This window comes from Phalaenopsis equestris, unplaced genomic scaffold, assembly GCF_001263595.1.
Source record: "Phalaenopsis equestris unplaced genomic scaffold, ASM126359v1 Scaffold000428, whole genome shotgun sequence".
Taxonomy (NCBI): domain Eukaryota; kingdom Viridiplantae; phylum Streptophyta; class Magnoliopsida; order Asparagales; family Orchidaceae; genus Phalaenopsis; species Phalaenopsis equestris.
This window is the reverse complement of record NW_018164869.1, coordinates 3,302,455-3,323,835: the sequence shown is the minus strand read 5'-3', so window position 1 is coordinate 3,323,835 and position 21,381 is coordinate 3,302,455. Positions and strand designations below refer to the sequence as shown.

The 21,381-nt window shown below is 35.2% G+C and overlaps 2 protein-coding genes across 2 annotated transcripts; one reads left to right on the top strand and one right to left on the bottom strand.

Annotated features, from left to right (window-relative positions):
• The first annotated feature begins 4,676 nt into the window (after positions 1–4,676).
• On the top strand, positions 4,677–8,544 carry LOC110027375. The gene is made up of 3 exons (XM_020728772.1): positions 4,677–4,920; positions 5,036–5,127; positions 8,335–8,544. The coding sequence occupies exons 1-2, from the start codon at positions 4,756–4,758 to the stop codon at positions 5,114–5,116; spliced, it is 246 nt and encodes an 81-aa protein (XP_020584431.1). The 5' UTR covers positions 4,677–4,755; the 3' UTR covers positions 5,117–5,127; positions 8,335–8,544.
• A 682-nt stretch (positions 8,545–9,226) lies between these two features.
• On the bottom strand, positions 9,227–11,485 carry LOC110027603 (AAA-ATPase At4g30250-like). The gene has a single exon (XM_020729102.1). The coding sequence runs from the start codon at positions 11,200–11,202 to the stop codon at positions 9,715–9,717; it is 1,488 nt and encodes a 495-aa protein (XP_020584761.1). The 5' UTR covers positions 11,203–11,485; the 3' UTR covers positions 9,227–9,714.
• Positions 11,486–21,381: the final 9,896 nt, after the last annotated feature.

Sequence of the window (21,381 nt, the reverse complement as noted above, 5' to 3'; positions counted from 1 at the left end):
TAGAAAAAATACAAGTGTTGCCCTTTTTTTTTCCTCCCAAGCTACACAAATTGAAGATAGATAACACTGGGTGGAAAACTTTGAACTGGTAACCAGGCAGTAACAACTGTTGCAACATTTCAAATTCTATTCGCCTTGAAAAATTAGAGATCATTTATAATGACTTCACTGGATATGAGCCTCCAGTTCAGTGGACAAAATTTCCTCTCACCATCATAGTTGCTTTTCTTTTGTAGTCTCTCTGAAATATCACCAAAGCATAAAGTAGTTTTAGTACAATGTAGAAGAAGGCGAAGCTAAGAAATTGTAGGTAGGGAAATTAAAGAGAAATTTACAAACACTGTTGACATGATAACTTTGCCATTCTCAATATCTTTCAACAATAATTGGGCTCATTATATCTCTTTAATTCAAGGTGCATAACTCAAAATTTTATGATATAATTAACTATCATAGAAATATAAAAATAGCAATAAAAGTACTCAAATTGAGGATCATCATTGAATCCAAACACCAATTCCTAAGAATTAACATATCTAACACATAAATTTGAAGTTTTACTTACATGAAATCATTGAACGTTATTTAAGAGCTACTCAACAACTACTTCGAATTGCAAGCATCATGCAAATTAATGTTGTCGGTTCTTCAGACTATTCCAAATTAATGGACATAAGAAATACAAATTAATGCAACAGGGTATGTATATGCTATAGTCATGAGAGAACCATCACCGGTTCTTCAAACCCTTGGGTTGATGAACTCAAGATCATTTGGATTTTCCATAGCAGTATTCTGCAACCTCCTGATATTTAAAGAGTTTGTTGAAAGTTGCCGTAAGAGTTGAAATCTTCCAAAATCATTAATCTGCTATATTAAATTTTTTATAGACAACATTCAAGAAAACTAGGAACAATATCATTTTAGGTTTTTAGATGATTATAGAAATCAATGGAGCTTACATCCTATGACATACCAGTTTCGCATCTTAGTTCAAATGGTGAAACAAAAAAATAGAAAGCGAGAACATGAATCTAATCAACTCTTACTGAGAAAACACTTCTAAAGGAAAAACATTATACTCAGAAAGCACAAAACATGGGTCAATGCATGTTACCTGGTAGCATAACATAAATAAAACTGATAATTTGGCCAGCCAGAGCTAAGTGCTTTGAAGTTATAGACTTCAAACTAGATAACTGAATACATTATACTCAGAAAGCACAAAACCTGGATCCTCTTTATGAAGTTCAAAAGCTCTTAAATGCAAAATTCGTATATATCTAGAAAATATATAATGCAAGGCCAAGATATAAAAGAAAAATAGCTAGAAAAACATTGAATGCAGCTAGAACCTTCATCAATTTAATGTAAGTCCTCTTTGTGAAGTTCAAAAGCTTTGGTTGTCTTATGAATAAAATATTTGATTATGACATACCGAATATTTCAATGGCTAATCAGATTTTAAGAAAATTTATTAAATTGATATCACTGAAATAATCATTGAATTTTCCTTAAAATTAAAAAAGAATAAACTTTACAGTGGCAACTTCCTAAAATGTTGCTTAGAATATGATCCATTAATGAGTTCAAATAAGGGCAAAATGAATTATGTTTGGTCAATGCTATTCCTCTAACTTTTGCTTACTAAAACTATGAAAACAATTTTTTTAAATAAAAATATCATGTGTGCTCGTCATCTAACTTCTCTTTATCAAAGTAATCCACATCGATGTTATTCAATCTCTCTTGGTGTATTGGAAATTTTATCTTTGAGCCCCTATCAACATATTTAAATTCAAAGGTGTATGAGGTTGTATCAACATCAGAAAAATTTTGACTTTTTTCAAGTGGTTCTGTGATGCCTTCAACAACCGCAACGATTACATTTGTGAGCAACTTTACTTGTTTTACTCTGATTTTTTACTTTGTCCTACCTGTAGGCCTACATGTATTTGGTGACATTATATATAGCTCATTGTTAGGTGCAATCCATTTGTTCTTTCTCTGGAGGGTGGAGATTGTACCATCATAGGTGAATTGAATTTGCAATGTCGAAAAAATATATTAAACTACACATGTGGGTAAATTGAATTTGCTAAAAATATATACCTGATTGTAAGATAATACTCATCCAAATGAGTATACAATGCTATTTGCTAATGAAATATGCAAACATTATTGCAAGGAAGGTCGGTCATTTGCCAATACCCGAAACTACACTTTTTTGTTTACATCAACTTCATATCTTTCTTGGTTTTTTTCGACCTCGATCTTAAATGTTGTTGACTTTCTGATAAAGAATCTTGTTTTTCTTAGTTAATATTTATATGTAGTTCTTAATTGTGGGAACTAATGGAGCACTCAACTTGTTTCATTAGCATGCATTGAATGAAATCCACTCAATCAACATGTTTCTCTCTAGCTTTTCTATTTCATGGGTTTAAAGAGTCAGATATGTTGTTGGTATTGGGATGTTTTTAATTTCAGGCAAATTTATAACGAAGACCGGTCAGATATGCATGGAGTTGGGGGCTAATTTCAAGTATCTCTTCAAATTTTTATCAAACTTTGATCTAATGTATGCATTTGCAGCCAGTCAAATATTGAGGCAAATTGTCTTGCTACCATGAAAATGGTGGTATTTTTTAATATTCTAATATAAATGACGCACACAAACTCTATGTTCAACATTAGGAAGTACATCCCTGAGTGCCTCAATCAAACTCTTTTCCATATCTGAGATAAATTCTAATGACTCAACTTTGAACTCAAAGATAAAGTTAAAGGCTTGAATAACAATTCCCAAGACTTCTTTGACTTAGACCCAACAACAATTGTAAAAATTCCTTTATTCCCATCCATGGTATTTGCTTAAAGCAACACTTATGAATATTTGAATTTTAAATAGCATGAATCAAGCCTCACGAGATGTCTGCAATCAATTATGAACCCATCAATACACACCCTAAAATTTATGTATATTCTCTCAAATGTCTGACAATACCATTGTGATCGAAAATTATGTGAGAAACTCGTGTTTCTTTCAAGAAGCTCTGTGCATAGTACAAGTACAAACTATCATCAAATGCTCTAAATATTTGATCCCATGCTAATTGCCTGGATTTCCATTCAGGCACATATGATAGTGATATAAAGCAGAATTAATTTATTTTGGAGGCATATTTGGACATTTTTTTACAATATCTTGTATATCATTGGTGACACAATGGACATTGCTTGTTTGTTACTAGCATTGTTCACACTTGGGCATAATTGTGACCTTTTATGGACAACCATTATAAGAACATATCACGATAACTCTTCTTCTATCACTCGTCTTAAACCTCATCCCAAAATTATCAGAAATATCTAGTGTCTGAATAAATTATCTCAGGCTCGATGAATCTTTAAACCATGAGCCAATCTTTAAAAACATATTATTAGACATTTTGCTCATTAACCGCTCATCAATATATTCATCATGCTCATATGTGCACCTGCTAGTAGTTTCAAAACGGGAATGATAGTATTCAACTATTTCATTACCACGTGACAGTATGAACTTCAAATTACCTATACCGGTGTAGACAAATACAATCATGAAAACATTAGTGAAGTTTTGGCTAGCTATTCTATAATTAACAATGCAAGAAAGCAATAAATCTAAAAATGCAATAATAAAATCTCAAAATAAATGATAACTATGATAATTATACAAATACATATTAAGAGGAAAGATTGAGTATGCATCAATAAAGTGAACTCAAAAAATAATAATAAAAAAAAGTCACTGCAAAGATACCAACTAAAAGGTAAGTTGGACTAAAATCCAACAGAGCAACAAAGGTGGATCTACTTGAGATAACTTCTTCAAAAAAATAGGTCAAATGATCATGAAAGCACTTTTCAATGTTAACTCCAATGAGACTGCAACAATAAAAATGACAAATTTAAGATCTGACAGGTTAATTGAAAAAGAACAGAAGAGCTCTCCAAGATTTTAGGAGCAAATGGATGGAGATTTGGAGGCAGGAAAAAATGAGCAACATTGTAGAGCAATGGAAGTGCAATTCAAAATCATTAAAAAATCAGGGCCATAAGATTTTATGCAAAATACCTCATGTTTAATAAATAGCTCCAATTGCTAAGGTTGTCACTAAAAGCAATGGAATAAGAAGCAATCAAAGTTTGTGGGAAATACACGTGCGGTAACGGCAACCATCAAGGTAGAAGACGAGCTACAAAGTAAAGAATGGAGCTAGGCGTGCGATGGAGTGGTTGTTCTGAAGTAGAGAATATTACGTGTGGAGTTTGCATACATGTAAGCTCGTTGTATGATCGTGTTGTACACTGTTCTTCACATGAGTAGAACGGTGTACAAGACAGCTGCATAAGACGATATTATGTCTTGTTTTGGAGAAATTATTGGGTATGGACACATCTCTGCATGCGGTGTCCGATCCTGACCGTAGATCACGGTGATCTACGGTCAGGATATATTTCAGTATTTTTTTTTTTTCTTAAATTTTAGGTGAGGCTCATCGAAATACATCCTGACCGTAACCGCCGTATGAAATAATTTTTCCTTGTTTCGAGGGAGTGAAGGTTTAGGATGGTTTGAATGAAATATTTAGAATTTGGATGATTATTTTATTATTTATAAAGTCTTAATTGGTAAAACAGTTTTTGTTTCGGTACCCTTAGTCCTGTTTGGGTTTAGGGTTAGGGCTCGGCGGTGAAAAGCCTTCGCAAATGAAGAGATCCGGCAACGCCATAGAGTCGATGGGATGTAGCGAATCAGGCGCAAACTTGGCTGGACGTCTGGGAAAAGAGATCGTCGGTGCTGTAAGTTCTCAGAGGATGAAACCTCCCTTCCGACCTGCACAGGATGACTCCAAGCCCCTCCTCGAAGACCCGGTCCGCCAGCTCTAATCAGCACTCATCTCCTTTAAACCTTCTCCATTACTCGCTCAGTTGTGGTGTTGATTTTCATACTTTTTACCAAAGAAACTCGTTTGATGCTGCGTAACAGATACTGAGGTCGGTTCCCTTCGAGACTGAGCAAGCCATGATTCGATTACCGCCGTTTCCGCTTAAGAACGCCAAATTCTGATCCAGTAACTGGTAAGTTTTCTACTTATCTGTGCAATCATGTTATTCTTCCATCTGGTTTATGATGTGAATGTAGAAATCTCTGGTTCTGCTGTAGATTTTATGTCACATGAGAGGCTAGGGTGTCTTGCAGTGCCTATTAACAGGATTTATCATTGTATTTATGAAATCCAACCAAACACAAAAATCAGAAGAGGTTTTTGCATATGGAGGCCCCCAAACATTACAAATTACAGATAAAGGTCCCGAAATATGCAAATTACGGGGGAAAGTTTCTGTTACAGATATCATGCAGAGAAACATTCATAAAATAACAGTTGAATGCTTCTTCTTGCTACAATGTTTCAATATTCTCAGTACTACTACGTAAACTGCAATGCTTCAAAGGCTATATTGAGGAGCTCCAGTGGCAACACTTCCGTTCCCTCACCACTGAGAAGTATTTCATATGCGAATTCTCTCACTATTTAGGAGGAATGAATATTCACATCAATGTTTTGAAAAAGGTGAGCGGAGCGCCGCCGCTGTCTAGGCTACCGCCGGCGAGGCTCTCTTGCTGGCTACTTCAAGTCTGCCACAAAGTCCGATGACTGTTTACTTTCCTTTTGGGAATGGCTTTGTGCATGGCCTAAGAATGTGGCATTTGATGTTGGTTTTGGGTTGCTGTATCGGAGGTTTAGGCTCGACTTGCATCTGAACACGAACTAGTTTCGTTGGATACGGGACAGAAAAAGCCGGGGCGGTATGAATTCCGAGGCGATTGTAAGCGCGCCATTGCCATGGCTAGGGTGAGGATTGCATGGGATGAAAGCTATTTATTAATGAAGAGAGGAGAAAGATAGGATTTCTCTAGCCTCATCTTCCCCGCGATTCAAAGGTTTTTGGCCAAAGCACAGGCAACCAGCTACTTAGTTGCTCTTTGGAACCATTCACGGCGTCGGTAACATCTGTAATGGAGAATTTCCCCATAATTTGCATGTTCGGTGACCTTTATCTGTAAATTATAATGTTTGAGGGCCTCCATATTTAAAAATCCCAAATTAAAATTGCATGAGTTCCATGAATTTATCAATTTTTGGATTTAAGATCTCAAATTTTGCCTTCGATCAAGCCTAAATCCGATTTACAAAATCCAACATCCGATTTATCAGGATTTTTGAGTGTTTTGCATATACTTTTAAAGTGTTGGGTTTAATTAACTCAATCAAATTGAAACAATTTGAAGCCATTTTATTTAGAATTTCCTTGCCACTATATACTTTAGGTCCCAATGCTTCTTGTTGCTTTTGGAATTCAAGACAATGGAGTGAGTATCTATCTTAATTTCCTTAGTATATTCTAATGTGTCACATACAATCAATCAAATAAAGAAAGGAACATGGCATCAGGACATTACATTCCTAAATTGTGAATATTATACATGTATGCAACAACATGTTTAATGGTGTAACTAGAGATGGCTATAGTGTAATCCTATATGAAGTTGGCTGTGGTCTAGGTCCAAATAAATGGTTATGGAACAATTGGATTTGTTTGTGACATAGACTGGGATAAGATCATTAAGGTTTAATGATGGATGTAACACAAACAAGTTATAATGCAATTCTTCAAGGAGAGTTGTGACGCAGATTTGGAAAGAGACAATTATTATGTCGCAAGTGAGGTTATGGTGTAGTTTCTTAAGGAGATGATTGTTATAAAAGCTTAGCTGTTGACCACAAGGTCAAGTGGTCAGTTGTTAAGCTTCTGTATATCTTCCAAGCTTAGAAGAGGTATATGTTGTCTACCTCACCACTAGGTTCTTGATGTTTTTGGGTACTGATAGACTCGTATGTTTCTTAAGAGAATCACATGACCACATGAACTGTGGTGTTTTGAACTAAAATGTATAAATATGTAATATATTACTATATAAATAACACACACATATATATATATATATATATATCGAGCTAAAATGAGCTGAACATAATAGACAAAGGGCTGTTCGTGTTTTGACTCATTTATAATTTGAGCTTAAGAAATTATTAGCGTTCAACTCACTTTACTGAATGAGTCGAACACGAGCTGTGAGCAAACAATGAGCGTGTTTGACAGCCCTATCCATGACTCTTGGCACACTGGCATGTCGTTGAAGCTGTGACAGCCATAACCATCACCGCATAAATTGATTAATGCTATATATACCATACTAATAACTCAAAAGTTGCCAATCATATTTGGGCATTTACATATGTGCCATGCAATTCTTATATATTTATGTATAATATTTAAATTTTAGTGTCCCAAAACATCAAAACATCAAATCTGGTTGCCCAAATTGCGAAAGGACAAGATCAATGATATGACACAATGCTAAAAGATTTGTTCAAGCTCAAGTAAACACCAAGGCAGTGTTTGGCTAGAACTTGAATTTACATTAATTAGGATTGATCAAACTCAATAAATTCGATAAATCTATGTGACACATATGGTGCTCGTGAGCAAAGCCGGAATAAATTCTTAATCCACATCTCAAATCGGATTTATTAAATGTAGATTTATGCCGGAAAATAGAAACAACGACAGAAAAGGAGATGAAACACAACAAAATTTGATCTAATAGAGCATTGGATCTAATAGAGAAAAGGAGATGAAACACAAAAGTTAATTGAGCCCACACAACTAACAAAAAAAATAATATAATCTCATCAATTGCCCCCAAACAAATTTTTATAGTTGGCTTTAAGAATCCTTTATTAATATAGGGCAACATAAATGGGTGTTTGGTAGCATACTTTTAATAGAATTTAATCATAGATTTAACTTATATATATATATATATATATATATATATATATATATATGCTTTTGGGTTAGAAGTGATAGGTTCAAATCTGAATTGCTTGTCCCATCTTTAGATCGAGACTGAAGATGATACCTCATTCGCAATCGCATTATTGGTTATATATAGGTGGTTACAAGGATTTAATGTAGTGTATGTTGAAGTAATTCTTCAATTTGAACATTCTAGTTCCAAATGACTTGGGCTTCATTTGAGAACACTATAAACCTCCTTCGCATTGCAGTGCATGTCTGCACAAAGAAAAGTTTTTGTTTGGCGAACGAGCTTTTCTGAACACAGATTTTTTACCTTTTACCTAAAGCCGAAGCTTCTTCAAGGCGTAGCCTTTATATTGTATTTACAGTGAACTTAAAAAAAGTGTGATTCTTTTGTAGGCTGGTACAATTATGCAGTCATGGCTGCCATGGTTTGCGTTGGGACAAACCTTCAGTGCCCTGCTGCTTAAAATCAACCCAGATGAGAGAGAGAGAGAGAGAGATACAGCATGGCCGGATGTTACTGAATCTGTATTGAACGGCTATACTTACTGAAATACTGTTTTGTAATTGTTCTATTAGCACCACCCGCTGATTCTATTCAAGGTTCACGAATTTCTTTATTTATTTATTTTGGGTAATTACATACAGACCACCTTAAACTTGCTATTTACAAACAACCCATATTTTTCATTTTTATAAAATTCTCAATACTTTGATCGTGCCACGCATAAATGTATTGGTTCGGTAGTTCAAAAAAATCAAATAGCGATGTTTAGGGCGGTCTGTATGTAATTATATCAATTTTTGAAATTGAATTTGTCTATTCATATGAGGGCCCGAGAGCGGCTTATATTTAGTTTGAATTATTTAAACTTAAAATTACGAAAAAAAAAAATTTATCACAAATTTATAATATGTGCATTAAAATTATAATAAATATTAGTTATTAAAAAAAAAAAAAAGCTAAAAAGATGAAATTTTTGGGAGTAAATACCCAAATAAAAGATGGAATTCAATTTTTTTTTCTTTTAATCAAGCCTAAATCAAATTTTATATTGAGCTTTTTATTGAAATTATTTATTGAATAAATAATATTGTCATAAATATAAACAAATCGAACAACAAGCTCTTAACAGAATTCCTATAGGAATGTCCTCATATAAGCTAATATTTGTGGAAAAAATATTACCTCAGGAGTACTGATGCATCAGTACTCCTGAGGTAATATTTTTTCATACTTGTGAAAGCTTATTCCCTTACAATCGAGTAATCGTCAAAGCTTTTAAACACATTTGATTATATTTACTTGATTTATAGCCCTACCTGCATATGCACATTCTTAACATAAAAAACACACATTTATGCAAAAGCATGGACTTTTATGCTAAAATACAAATATTCAACCCCACACATGCATGCTATCATACAAGCTTTCAATAACACAAATGCAAACATGGAGAAGAAACAATATGGTTTAAAAGCACTACATTTCCAAAAACTTTATGACAAAAGCTAATAAGAAGAAACTAGTTGAGAATCAAAACAAAAAAAAATATAATAAACAAGAAAATGATTCACGGACTAGCACAACTAATGAAGTAGTTAGTCAAAATCTCGCAACAAATGCAACCGTTTTGTGTTTCTTACGAGAAATACGTTATGTGAACGATGACATGAATCATACCACATGATCAAAGACATATGCGGACAATGACATGAATCACCCCCCACATTGTCAGACACGGTGTGATACGATCCAGACTATGATCTAAATTCTTACACACCCCTTCTTCCTGATTCCGACTTGGTGAAGCTCCCCAACCTGGTGAGAAACCGCACCCGCTTCTCCCACATACAACTAGCTTCTCTTACAGCACACCCATTCCTCCCCCTCCTCCTCTTTTCCCTACCCACCATCACCTCCTCCTCCCCCTCCTCCCCCACCCACTCCTCTTCCAACTCCTCCGAACAGCCACCATTAATCCTCCCCTCCAACTCTCCCACGAGCTCCTTCACCGCCACCTCCCCATCCCCCTTATTCCTCAACAACACCTCCCCCACCTCCGCCGCAGTCATCACCGCTCCATTCCTCATCCACCTCTCTGCAACCTCCATCATCTCCTCCCAATCCCCACCAACATACCTCTCCACCATCTCCCTCATCTCATGCCCCCCGCAAGCTCCCAGCTGCACATGGACATCCATTCTTCCCGGCCTCAACAGTGCCTTATCAACCTCTCCCTTATAATTCGTCGTGAACACTATCAGCTTCTCTTCCCCACAGCAAGACCACAACCCATCTGTAAAATTCAATAACCCTGATAATGTCACCCTCTCCCATCCCTCATCGTCATCATCCGCCTTCCGCTTCTTGGAACACCGCTCACCAGCTAATTGCAGGGAGCAATCGATGTCCTCGATCACTATAATGGAACGAGGGGTGGTTTGGAGGAGAAGGGATTTGAGAGCAGAGTTGTGCGGCACGCGGGTGAGTTCTAGGTCATACACGTCATATTGAAGATGATTCGCCATGGCGGCGATTAAAGAGGACTTACCAGATCCAGGAGGGCCATGGAGGAAGTACCCTCGCTTCCACGGTCGACCAACCCTTGTATAGAACTCACGTCCTGCCGCGAAGGAGTCGAGATCGGAGAGAAGAAAAGAGCGAAGGTTAGGGTTTAGGGCTAGGGTTTGGAATGTCGCAGGATGGCGGAAGGGGACGGAGGACCATGAGTTGGGAGATGAATTGGTGAAAATCCGGCGGTCGCGGGAGGTGATTGTGAGGTTGCGAGCTGAGGAGGAGAGGTGGGAAAGGTAGGGGAGGAGGATGGCGTGGGAATGGCGCTTGGGGAGGCGGAGGGAGAAGAAGCGGCGTTCTTCGAGGGAGTCATGGAGGGAGTCGGAATGATGGGTCCAGAGAAGACGATGGCCGGCGAAGGTGTCGTGGAGGGAGTGGTTGGGAGAGAGAGAGAAGGAGGGCGGGGAAGAAGGAGAGGATGAAGAGAGGGTGAGGCGAGGGGGAGGGGATGGGGGGTGAAGGAGGAGATGGTGAAAGAGGTAGAGATGAACATGGCGGTAGAGATCGTTAGGGTTGATAGCAGAGGAGCCGAGGAATTCCGGGATGTCGAAGTAGGAGTAGGGAGTAATGGCGTCTTGTAGGGATTCCCAGAGGGAGTGGAGGAGGGAGAGGAGCTGGGCGGGGAGGATGTTTTGGAGGACGGTGAGGAGGCCGAGGAGGGACCACATTTGGGATAGAAGCTCCATTATCGCTGCTTGCTTCTGGGTATTGACATTTGCAGGCTTATAAAGGAGGAGGAAGAAAAGATGAAGAAGAAGGTGACTCGCAAATTACTTTGCGCTCTTTGTGCTTTGCGCTTTTATTACTTTATTTTTTATTTATATGGATCCTGGCTATATGCTGGTGATGGTGTGGATTGCATGATATCATAAGGTCGAGAATATTATGTGATATGATTCACACCATCATCTGTACGTCCTTCCTTCATTTGGATTTGGATGTACTATTTTCGTCATTCACGAATAAAAAATTGGGTCGAAAAAATGATAAGAATCAAATTAATCAATGGTTGTAGTTTGGTTTGTTAGTCTAAGTTGAGTTTGAACTAAAATTTTCGGGATATTTGACTTTGGTGTAGACATTTCAACCTTACATTAGATGCTTCGGCCAAGTGCGATGATGTGATTTTCAATGGTTTGTCTGGTATCATTGTAGCTGAAGCATATATATACGTGTGTGTGCCACCAACAAATTTTTATCAATCATGAATTTTAATGTATTTTTTTATAAGAAATCTTCCAAATTCAAGATAATACGAGCCTTTATGGTCAAATTGACGGTCTCGATAAAAGACACCTAATGATGTCAAGATTAGATGAATAGGGGTCCAATGAAGCCCATATCAAACAAATGAAGCACAATTGAAAGCTTTGGATTGTGAATTAAATGATGAAATGAATTGTAAATTGGATGTCAATTGAATCATCATAGGCTAAATAAGCCCTCACATCTATACTAAATTTCTTAAACTATTAAATTTCCTTATATAACTTTTTTCCCACAAAGAGATGTCCATTAGCTAGTGTTAGTAAAGGTATGTGTTTATCCATCTACTTTATGGCTTATTAAACTAGTGATGAGTTATTTCAATATTAACTATTGAAAACATATGATCTTCTGCAACTGTGCCTGAAAACAGAATTTAAACTGTTTTGCGAAAGTAAGAGAGAGAGAGAGAGATAGAGAGAGAGAGAGAGAGAGAGAGAGAGAGAGCTATTCATTACATTATCTGCTCCAACTCATCAAATTTAAATTTTTATGTTTATTTTACTTCCAGAATTACATAAATATTTTTAATCAAGCATTTCCATGCATAAGATAAAAAAAAAAAAGAGATAACATGCATAAGATAATACCTTCATTTTCACCATTCTCATTGAAGACACTCCAACACGAGAAAATATTACATCTAGACATGGATCACATCATGCTGTCAATTCACGCCAGAATTTGAGCGGAGTGCTCTCTCCCTCTTTCTCTCTCTCTCTACACGTCTTTTCTAATAGCTTTGTGGGCTTATTTTCTCTTTATTGATTTATTCCTCTTTGCAACATTCCTTTATCCAACTCCTTTATATGTTGTTGAGTGCCAAGACAAAGCAACTTCTCCTTTGGAATAGTAAATAGCCAGATTACTTATAATATATATATTTTGGGACCATTAGTTTGTATAAACCAACACCTCATTTACAAGACAAGCTTGCTTGAATGATAACAAGTATAAGAGATTTGACATATTTTGACAGACTTTTCAAGGATTCTGAATTTCAATCATGATGATAAGAATGTCTTTCGAGCCAATTGAATCATGAAAAATAAAATATTTCAATCATGGTTATAAAATTCTAAATTTTGAACTAATTGTACTATGTGATATATAGTGTATTGTATGATCTATTTGTTATTTTAAATGAATTAAGGACATGATTATATCAGGAATAATACAATTAGTTCTTAATTGATTATACGATGTGAAAATAGTAAAAGAGAGGTTTTCAAGGGCGTGCTCACAACACAATGGCCTTGTTTCTATACCTTCTTTACCATCCTCCATGTTAAGAATATTACCATTGGAAGTGTAGTTGTTTTCTATTATTGGGTGGTATTTTGAACTTGATAGCAAATCTCCATCATCCGAGACGAATCTAGAGACATTGACATAGAATCTCAAGTCCATTTCTTGAACAAGAAACATTCAAACTTCATCAAGAGTCATACAAAACTCCGATTTCAGCAAACTTATGATCAAACTAATCGGCTCAATGGGACTGACCTGATGATATCAAATTTAATTCAATTCGAGTCAAATCAAGCCCAAATCAAGTCATCAAATCAAGTCCAAATCAAGTCATTAAACCACTCTTCAATTCGGAACTTTTGAAAAGAAGTCTCGAATCATAGAAATAACTGTTAATGCAGAATCATAATAAAATGAAGTATATTATAATTTGTCTGATGTATATTTTAGATTTACTTTACAGCGCACTATATTATAACAAGTAATATAAGTTCAAGGAAATCATTAATTATTTGTCCTTAATAAGCCCTTTATCTTTTTAATTTCCCCGTATTTTTTATGCTAATTAAGCTCCATACATCCTCTCTGCAACCTCTCGCTTCCTTGAAGATGGCATCAAATACACATGGCTTTGGAATCAAATTTTAGATTAAAGATGACTTTGTGTGAAGAACACTATGCTTTCTTTTTTCCTTTTGTTTTTCAAAACAATTACACTCTCTTTTGCCAAAGTTTTCTGAACTTTATCAGCTTCACTTTGGTGGTTTGGAGCATGCATGCTTGTAAAGTGCATGTAAATGGATGTATTATTCTCATTCCTCCAAGTCCTAATGCCTGGTTTCATGCATGCTAATGAAAACATTATGCTGCTCAGCTTAAAGCTGTAAGTTGGCTTAACTTGTTTCTGATCAAAGGAGTACAGGCAAATCAAAGCATAATCCAACCTTAATCTTTTGATTCTGACAAGTTTATATTATATTCTATTGTTTAAACTTTGTTCCCTGATTGTATAGTGAGCTGTGGACATGAATCTTCACACTTGTAATCTCTTCTTTTTTTTAAGCTTTTTAGTAAATGCTCGATGTTCTTTACTTAGTTTTTTTTTTATATATATTTTACATTTGTTTGTTTGTTTTCTGCATTTGCAGATAAAGTAATTGCAACTAAGTTGGCATTAAAGGATGAGAGTATGAGGTAAGGGGTGTAAACGAGTCGAGCGGAGCCCGAGCTACCCTCGACTTGAGCTTGAGCTTGTATCGAGTTTGTACAAGTTCGAGTTCACATAGGAGTCGACTTGTTCGTTATAAAAGAGAGAAATAATATTAATTTAAGGAATGGTTATAATGATATGACAAATAGAATGATCAGCAATTAGAAGAGGATTAATAACAAGAAATTACTTAATATAAAATATATAAATTTATTTTAAAATCATTTTTAGTACTTTAAAAATAAAGTCTTCAAATTTAGTATATTTTGAGTATATTTTATATAAATGTGTTTTCTTTTTTTTAATCAGCTGACTCACGAGCTTATGAGCTGAGTTGAGGCTAGCTTTGAGCTTGGATTTTTAACTCATCGAGCTGAGTTTAGAAGTCACTTATCGAGCCAGCTCCAGAGTCGGCTTGACTCCCTTACACCCCGTAGGTAACCGTGATGATCATGATTATTATGGCTCTTAAAGCCATATAGATGTTGGGTTTTTAAGCTCATTGTTCTTCTCACGGAGGGCGAAAATTAGAGCGGCTACATGTGAAAATGGCCGTCCAACAAAGGTTAACACATCATATGTTAGAAACCCGAAAGACTGTGAGCCATTAAGGATACAATGATGGCCTCATAGGGTTTTATTAACAAGCACGAGAGGAAATATTATATGCGGCCGACTGCATGTTCGAACAATGATCCTGATGTGATCATGCTGCCGTGTTTCATACGACTGCCGATTCAGAGCACCGTCCGTACATGCAATCGGCCGCACGTAATATTCGCTCCAAACATGCTGCCTAGTCCTCTACCATAAAATCACATCAATGTTCGTCGGTAAGTTCATCATTATGTCATACATAATAAAATACTTAATAATTTCTAAAAGATAATTTATTTAAAATTTCAAAATGCGTAATTAAACATTGCACTGCAAAAATAAATTTAAATAAGTCGTTCAAACTATCAAAAAAACATTTAAATTCAAGGGAATTAAAGCAAATCAAGCCAAATCAAAGATAAAAAATCAGGTGATAAAGATTAAATTTCTTAAATGATGATTAAATTTGATTTTATTTCTAATAATGATGATTTAATTTTGATTTCGGAGTCCAATTAAATTGTATGTTCCTCATTTACTTCAGTCTCCAAGCATTCGATTATAGCTTGTCTCCCCACCAACAGGAAACAAAGCTCAATAGCAATAAATATAAGGTTGGTAGATTTGATAATCATTATTTAACCTTGCTGGAGCGCATTTTCTGTGCGGACTCCTGACGTAGCTCCGCGTGCGGCGTAGACTATTCCTGAGTTATTTTCAGGTTATTTTTGGGTAATTTCTGGGTTATTTTGGTATTATTGAAAATAACCTAGAAATAATATGAAAATAACTCAGAAATAACTTCGGCCGCACGTAGAGCTACGTTAGGAGTCATCACAAAAAAAATTTTCACCTTGTTGGGTAGTGAATTTGGCCTAAATATTACATAGGTCCGTATGTACATCAACAATTGTAATGCATGCAAGTAGAAAAAAAAAAATCCGACCTCTTTTATTTGCACCGTTCGACGTATATATGTTGAACATACGTAATATTTGCTCGTGAATTTGATACCGAATATCTAAAGAATTTTGTGATTAGTTCTCGAAAAGCTAAGCATGCTCTTAGTTGCATGCTCATGGGGTTTTAGACCAGAATAATTAGAAGGAAAGAAAATAAATAAAATATACATATACCAATATAAAAAACATTATACATACGCGCACACATACAAATGTGTGAATATGCATAAAAACATATCCAACATTTATGTACATTATCAATTTCAATAAAATTATTCTTTGGGCGTTATATATATATATATATATATATATATATTGTGTGTGAGAACTTAGGTTCGATAGGTCGCCCTGACACGATCGACCGATCACTTTGGGTCTGATCGGCCATCTCAACCTAATCAACATATTTTCTGGGCTCGATTTGCCACCCTGGCCCGATCGTCTGATCTTTTGGGTTTGATCGATCACACCAGTACGATCATCTGTTTTGGTCCAATTGGACATCCCAGCCCGATTGAATCATTTCTCGGGCTTGATCGACCACCCTGACTCAATTGCCTGATCTTTTTGGTTTGATAGACCACCCGCGTCGATCACCTACTTTAGGTCCGATTGGTCGTCCCGGCCCGTTCGACCTATTTTTCGGGCTCGATTGGTTCCCCTGACATGACCGCCCCAACTTTTGGTTTTCGTCGACTGCACTGGTACGATCATCTGTTTTTGGCCTGATTGGCTTTAGGTTTGATTGGTTGTCCCAGATCGAACAACTTATTTTTCATGCTAAATCGGTAGCCGCGACTTGATCACCCAATCTTTTGGGTTTGATCGACCGCACCGGTACAACCACCCCCTTTGGATCTGATTGGTAGTCTCAGCTCGATCTACCCATTTTCCGGGCTCGACCGACTACTTCGGTCTCATTGCCTGATCCTTTGGGTTTGATCGACAACTCCACATCGATCACCCAATCTTTTGGGTACGATCGATTGTCCTAGATAGATCAACCCATTTCGGTTTGACTAGCCGCCACAGCTCGGTTGACCTGTCACCCATATACTTGTCTGTTTTTTGCATCATATTGCATGTTTATTTCCACGTGTATGAAAATCTTAATTGGTGAGGCCTATTTTCTTATTTAGAAGTTGACCAAACCCTTAATATAGTGTGATTGGGGAATATGATTATTCAGAATTAGAAATGAAGATCAACCAAAATAATTTCAAAAGCAACATTTTGCACTTTATATCATTAGAATTTCTGAAAGCAACATTTTGCACTTTATATCATTTAATGCCCTCTGAGATGTCCCTGCTCAAGAATGTGTACCTCTTGCATGATTCAAATGTATGGAAGAGTACTGCTTCGGAGATGTAGACATTGTTGGAAAAAGCATTTGGTATCATGTTATGGGGGTCTTTTTTGATGCAAATGTTAAATTTATAATGGTTAGCACCCACATAAAATGTTTGTCTATGAGGTTCTTTTTCTATATGTTTGTATTCTATTTAATGAAAAATTTTGGGCCAAGATTAGTCTCCAATCTATCGATTTTATTTCAAGATGCTTGTAATAATGATTTTGATTTATTATCCATGCATTGAACTCATACAAAATTTTCTTTATTTAACATGACTGATGTTAGATAGGACTCAAAGGAGAAAAATGTTTCAAGTAGCCGATCCCACGTATTGGGATGAAGGATTTGTTGTTGTTGTAACATTGTTAATTTTACCTTTGTTTATATGTATGAGAGTTGTCTTCGAATGACCTTGTGATGGTGATGGGTGGCCTGTGACCTTTTAGTGAGATTGAGTGGAAGAGACTATGAATCTATATTAATGTTGAGGACGTGTTGTGGAGTTTATGATAAAGTGACGAGGAATTCAAAGGGGTATATTAGTAGAAATGCTAAGACTTGACCAAATTGGGCTATTTTGGGCTGGTTTAGAATATTGCTTTGAGGAATGGGCTTTCGATGAGGAACATGGCTGAAGGTTCTAGTGGATGAGTAGCTTACGATATGTAGTCATATGGAGTACATGACTAGATTTGGTGGACTTTATGTGCGTGTCGAGTTGTTGAGAAAAAAACCCAAGTTCTCATCTTACCTAGCTTGGGGGTAGGTGTGAGATTAAGGTTGGGTCGAGGCTGGTTGTAGAAGATGATAGAGATGCGAAGAAAGATGTGAGAAAAGTTAAGGTTAGGAATTTAAGAGAATATCATATAAGAAAATAAAACAATTATAGCCAAAAGGAAAGGCAAAACCAAGCTCCATGATTAAGAAAAGGGCAATACTTCACTCAAAATATTTCACTCAATAATTGAAATTATAAAGCATTTTAGCTTATATTTACGAGTCTTATTAATCTCATAGGGCGAAAACTTTTGGCGGGAATAAAAAAAGAGAAAAGTGGGGTTGATGGCCATCAATAAAAGATTAGCCCCAATCACTCATTTTTAATTTCTTATTGCCAATGTTGATCATACAAACATCTAAATAGAAATAAAATGTAAGAAAAAAAAATTTAAATATAAATTACTTTCAAAATTTTTAATTTATGGACTTATTAATGGGCTCTTGTAATTGGGCCTATTCTTTGATCTTTCCCTTGGACTATGGCCTTCAATCTTATAGCAAGGCTTTTAAGTTGACTTTCTTGATTAACAAGATGCACATAATTATCTTGTCTTGATTTTCTTTGTTCTACCCATTATTTGAGGAAGTTATTGCTTTACCAATTCTTTTAAAACTTAAATAATAATTTATTTTACTTAACTAACCTTTTTTCCTCTTAAAAAAAATCAAATTTCCTTTCTTTCTTTTCTTATTCAAACTATGGATATTCTTTGTGGGGGTTTAAAGAGGTGAGCCTTGAGTGGTCTAAAGCCATGCATGAATTGCATAATAGATGTGAACTTAAGCTGGAATAATTGTGCTTTCGCAATGGAGGAATTTATATTAAGCTCGGTCATCATATTGGTCAATTGGTATGATTGAGGTCTATTTAGTTAAATAATTTTTTTTGGAAGCAATATTCCTTTTTTGTATGAATATAGTTCTCTTAAATTTACTACTAAGATGATATAAGGGTTCGATTAAGTTTTAGATATTCATTTTTATTTTGTGCTTTTGATACTTGTCAGAAGTGAGAGTCCACATGCACATACCTGTTAGTTTTGCTGATTGGTTATTTTTTGTTACGAGTTTATGAAAATTAAAATTCATTCATCATAGGAAAAGAAAGAGATTTAGCAATGAATAATCCTTTGTATTGTGATCTAATGAAATTTTATTTGTTATGTTATGCTTATTTAATTATTTTGGTATAAGTTAAACTTTAAAGTTGTGAACTTAACTGATATTACTTCTATTTATATTATTATAATTATGTTTGCCAAATAAATTGTGTATTAGTTGCTTTAAATTGGAAAAAAAAATATTTGCTTTATCTTGAGCACTAAATTGAAGATAACTCAAATAATGTTGGGAAGCTCCACTTATAATTTTTCTGCTTTGTTTTTTTGTGGAGCTCCTTAAACAGAATGAAGCTTAGGATTTTCATACAAGCATGCGGGTTTAGGAGATTTCTGAAAAATGTTGCATGTTTAAGTCTCCTTAATTGTAATAAGTTTTTCAACGCTACTTATGACCAATACATAAAATAAGGAGGACATGTCAATGGTTGTCAATAATAACATGTGAACTCATAGGAATAATAACAAGAAATCGCTAGATCGGTGTCACAAGAGTATAAATCTTTCACGTCCAAAAAATTCTGACAAACTTAGTTGCAATTTTCTTATCTCCGCAATAGAATTTTAGAATTGTAAGGGCACTTTTGATTATTTTCATCATATTGTCCCTTAGTTTATCGATCTATTACATAACAAACTCCTTGGTACAGTCTATGTTGCTTGTTATTATTTTGTGATTTGGTTCTTTTGATTATGCGGCTTCTATTTTTGTTTGCGGCATATTTCAAGCTCTCCGTACATTTCAGGCATTGAATCTATTTTTATCCGTGAATCACACCAACGAAAAAAAGTTCAAGAAAGGAGAAAGGAGAAAGGAGAAAGGGAGAGAGAGGGAGAGAGAGAGAGGGAGAGAGAGGGAGTTAAAGCAGTTGAGTTAATGAAGGGAAGGAGTAGGATTTTAGTAATCAGTGGTGTTTTTGGATCTAAGAAGTTGGATTCCATTTTACATTTAATACCCATCTTTTATAGAGGTGAGCTTCTCTCTAGAGAGAGAGAGAGAGAGAGAGAGAGAGAATAAAAAAAATGCAATTACTGAAACGTGTGTAGTTATTAATTCATGCATATTAATTAATTAAATGTAGAATTTCTCATTAAACATCTTAGCCATCATGCAAGCTGAGTTTCAATGAAGTTTATGAATTTGGGTTACCTGCATAATTAATTATTATACAACATTAACTACATAACCTTAATGCTAAACAATAATTTACATTATTAGCTTTTAAGAACCTACAAACTCATGTTATTTATGAAACCTTAAACTTCAAACTTGCACAGCATATAAAATATGCAGACACATGTAAACATATGTGTTGTATCAATCACTTACACAATGTGTTGGAAATGGACCATGAATGCCACTGTTGCTAAAAGCCAAAATTACTGTATGTGGTGTAAGAATTTCAGTATTATTCTGTATTTCAAATTAAAACATCAAGAGAAAATCCTGATACAACAAGAATATTTCAGTCAAATTATGACTGCAAAATAGTCAGTCTAAGCAACTCAGACTAATCCTAGTCACACATCTAACGCAAATGTTACTTTCAGCAATAAAAATCAACATATTTCTCACACAATAACATGAATCATATCAATTGCAAGACAAATTACAATTACGAACTTGTAGCCAAAATGTTTTAAAAATTGAAATATTTACTAAAGTTCTTATCCCAAGCATGATATTCAATGATCAGGGAAAGAAAACATGCAAATCAGCCTTATACTGAAACATTCTCATGCTGTTTCGATGCTGAACTTCGAGCAAAAGATAAAGAATAACAGCAACAACAATCCATTGCGTCCTATTTAGTGTCATATTTTCATTTAATTCTAATAAATTAAGATCATTTTTAATACAATAAGCCTAAGTCTTCTTAGGTCTGCCTCTGTCTTTCTTAAGATAAGTCGAATCTAAAACATCTACTCTCCTAATCGGATTATCAGATCATCGACATTTAATGTGACCAAACCATCTAAGAAGCAAAGGATAAAGAAAAAAAAATGTAGCTGCCATAATCAGTGGCCATACTGTAAAGATAATACAATTTCATATATCATATGGAGCTTTAATTTCCATCAAATCAACAAAAGATGGTCATTTCAATACAATCATCACACCAAATTACTTACTTCTGCATTCAAAATCAACTAACACTAGTTATTTCTAATTGGACCACATAAAAAAAAAAAATCAAATTTGAGTTTAGTTTGGATTAAAGCAAAAGTGTGATAATATCTAGATTACTGATTAAGAAAAACATAAGAAGATACATCAAATCAGACAGACAAACTAATTAAAGCAACAAATTTTGTCTAGAAAA

Coding starts and splice junctions, on each gene's coding strand:
- LOC110027375 (XM_020728772.1), top strand. CDS start 4,756: ATGAAGAGATCCGGCAACGCCATAGAGTCGATGGGATGTAGCGAATCA. Junction 4,921..5,035: donor AGCCCCTCCTCGAAGACCCG/GTCCGCCAGCTC, acceptor GCTGCGTAACAG/ATACTGAGGTCGGTTCCCTT.
- LOC110027603 (XM_020729102.1), bottom strand. CDS start 11,202: ATGGAGCTTCTATCCCAAATGTGGTCCCTCCTCGGCCTCCTCACCGTC.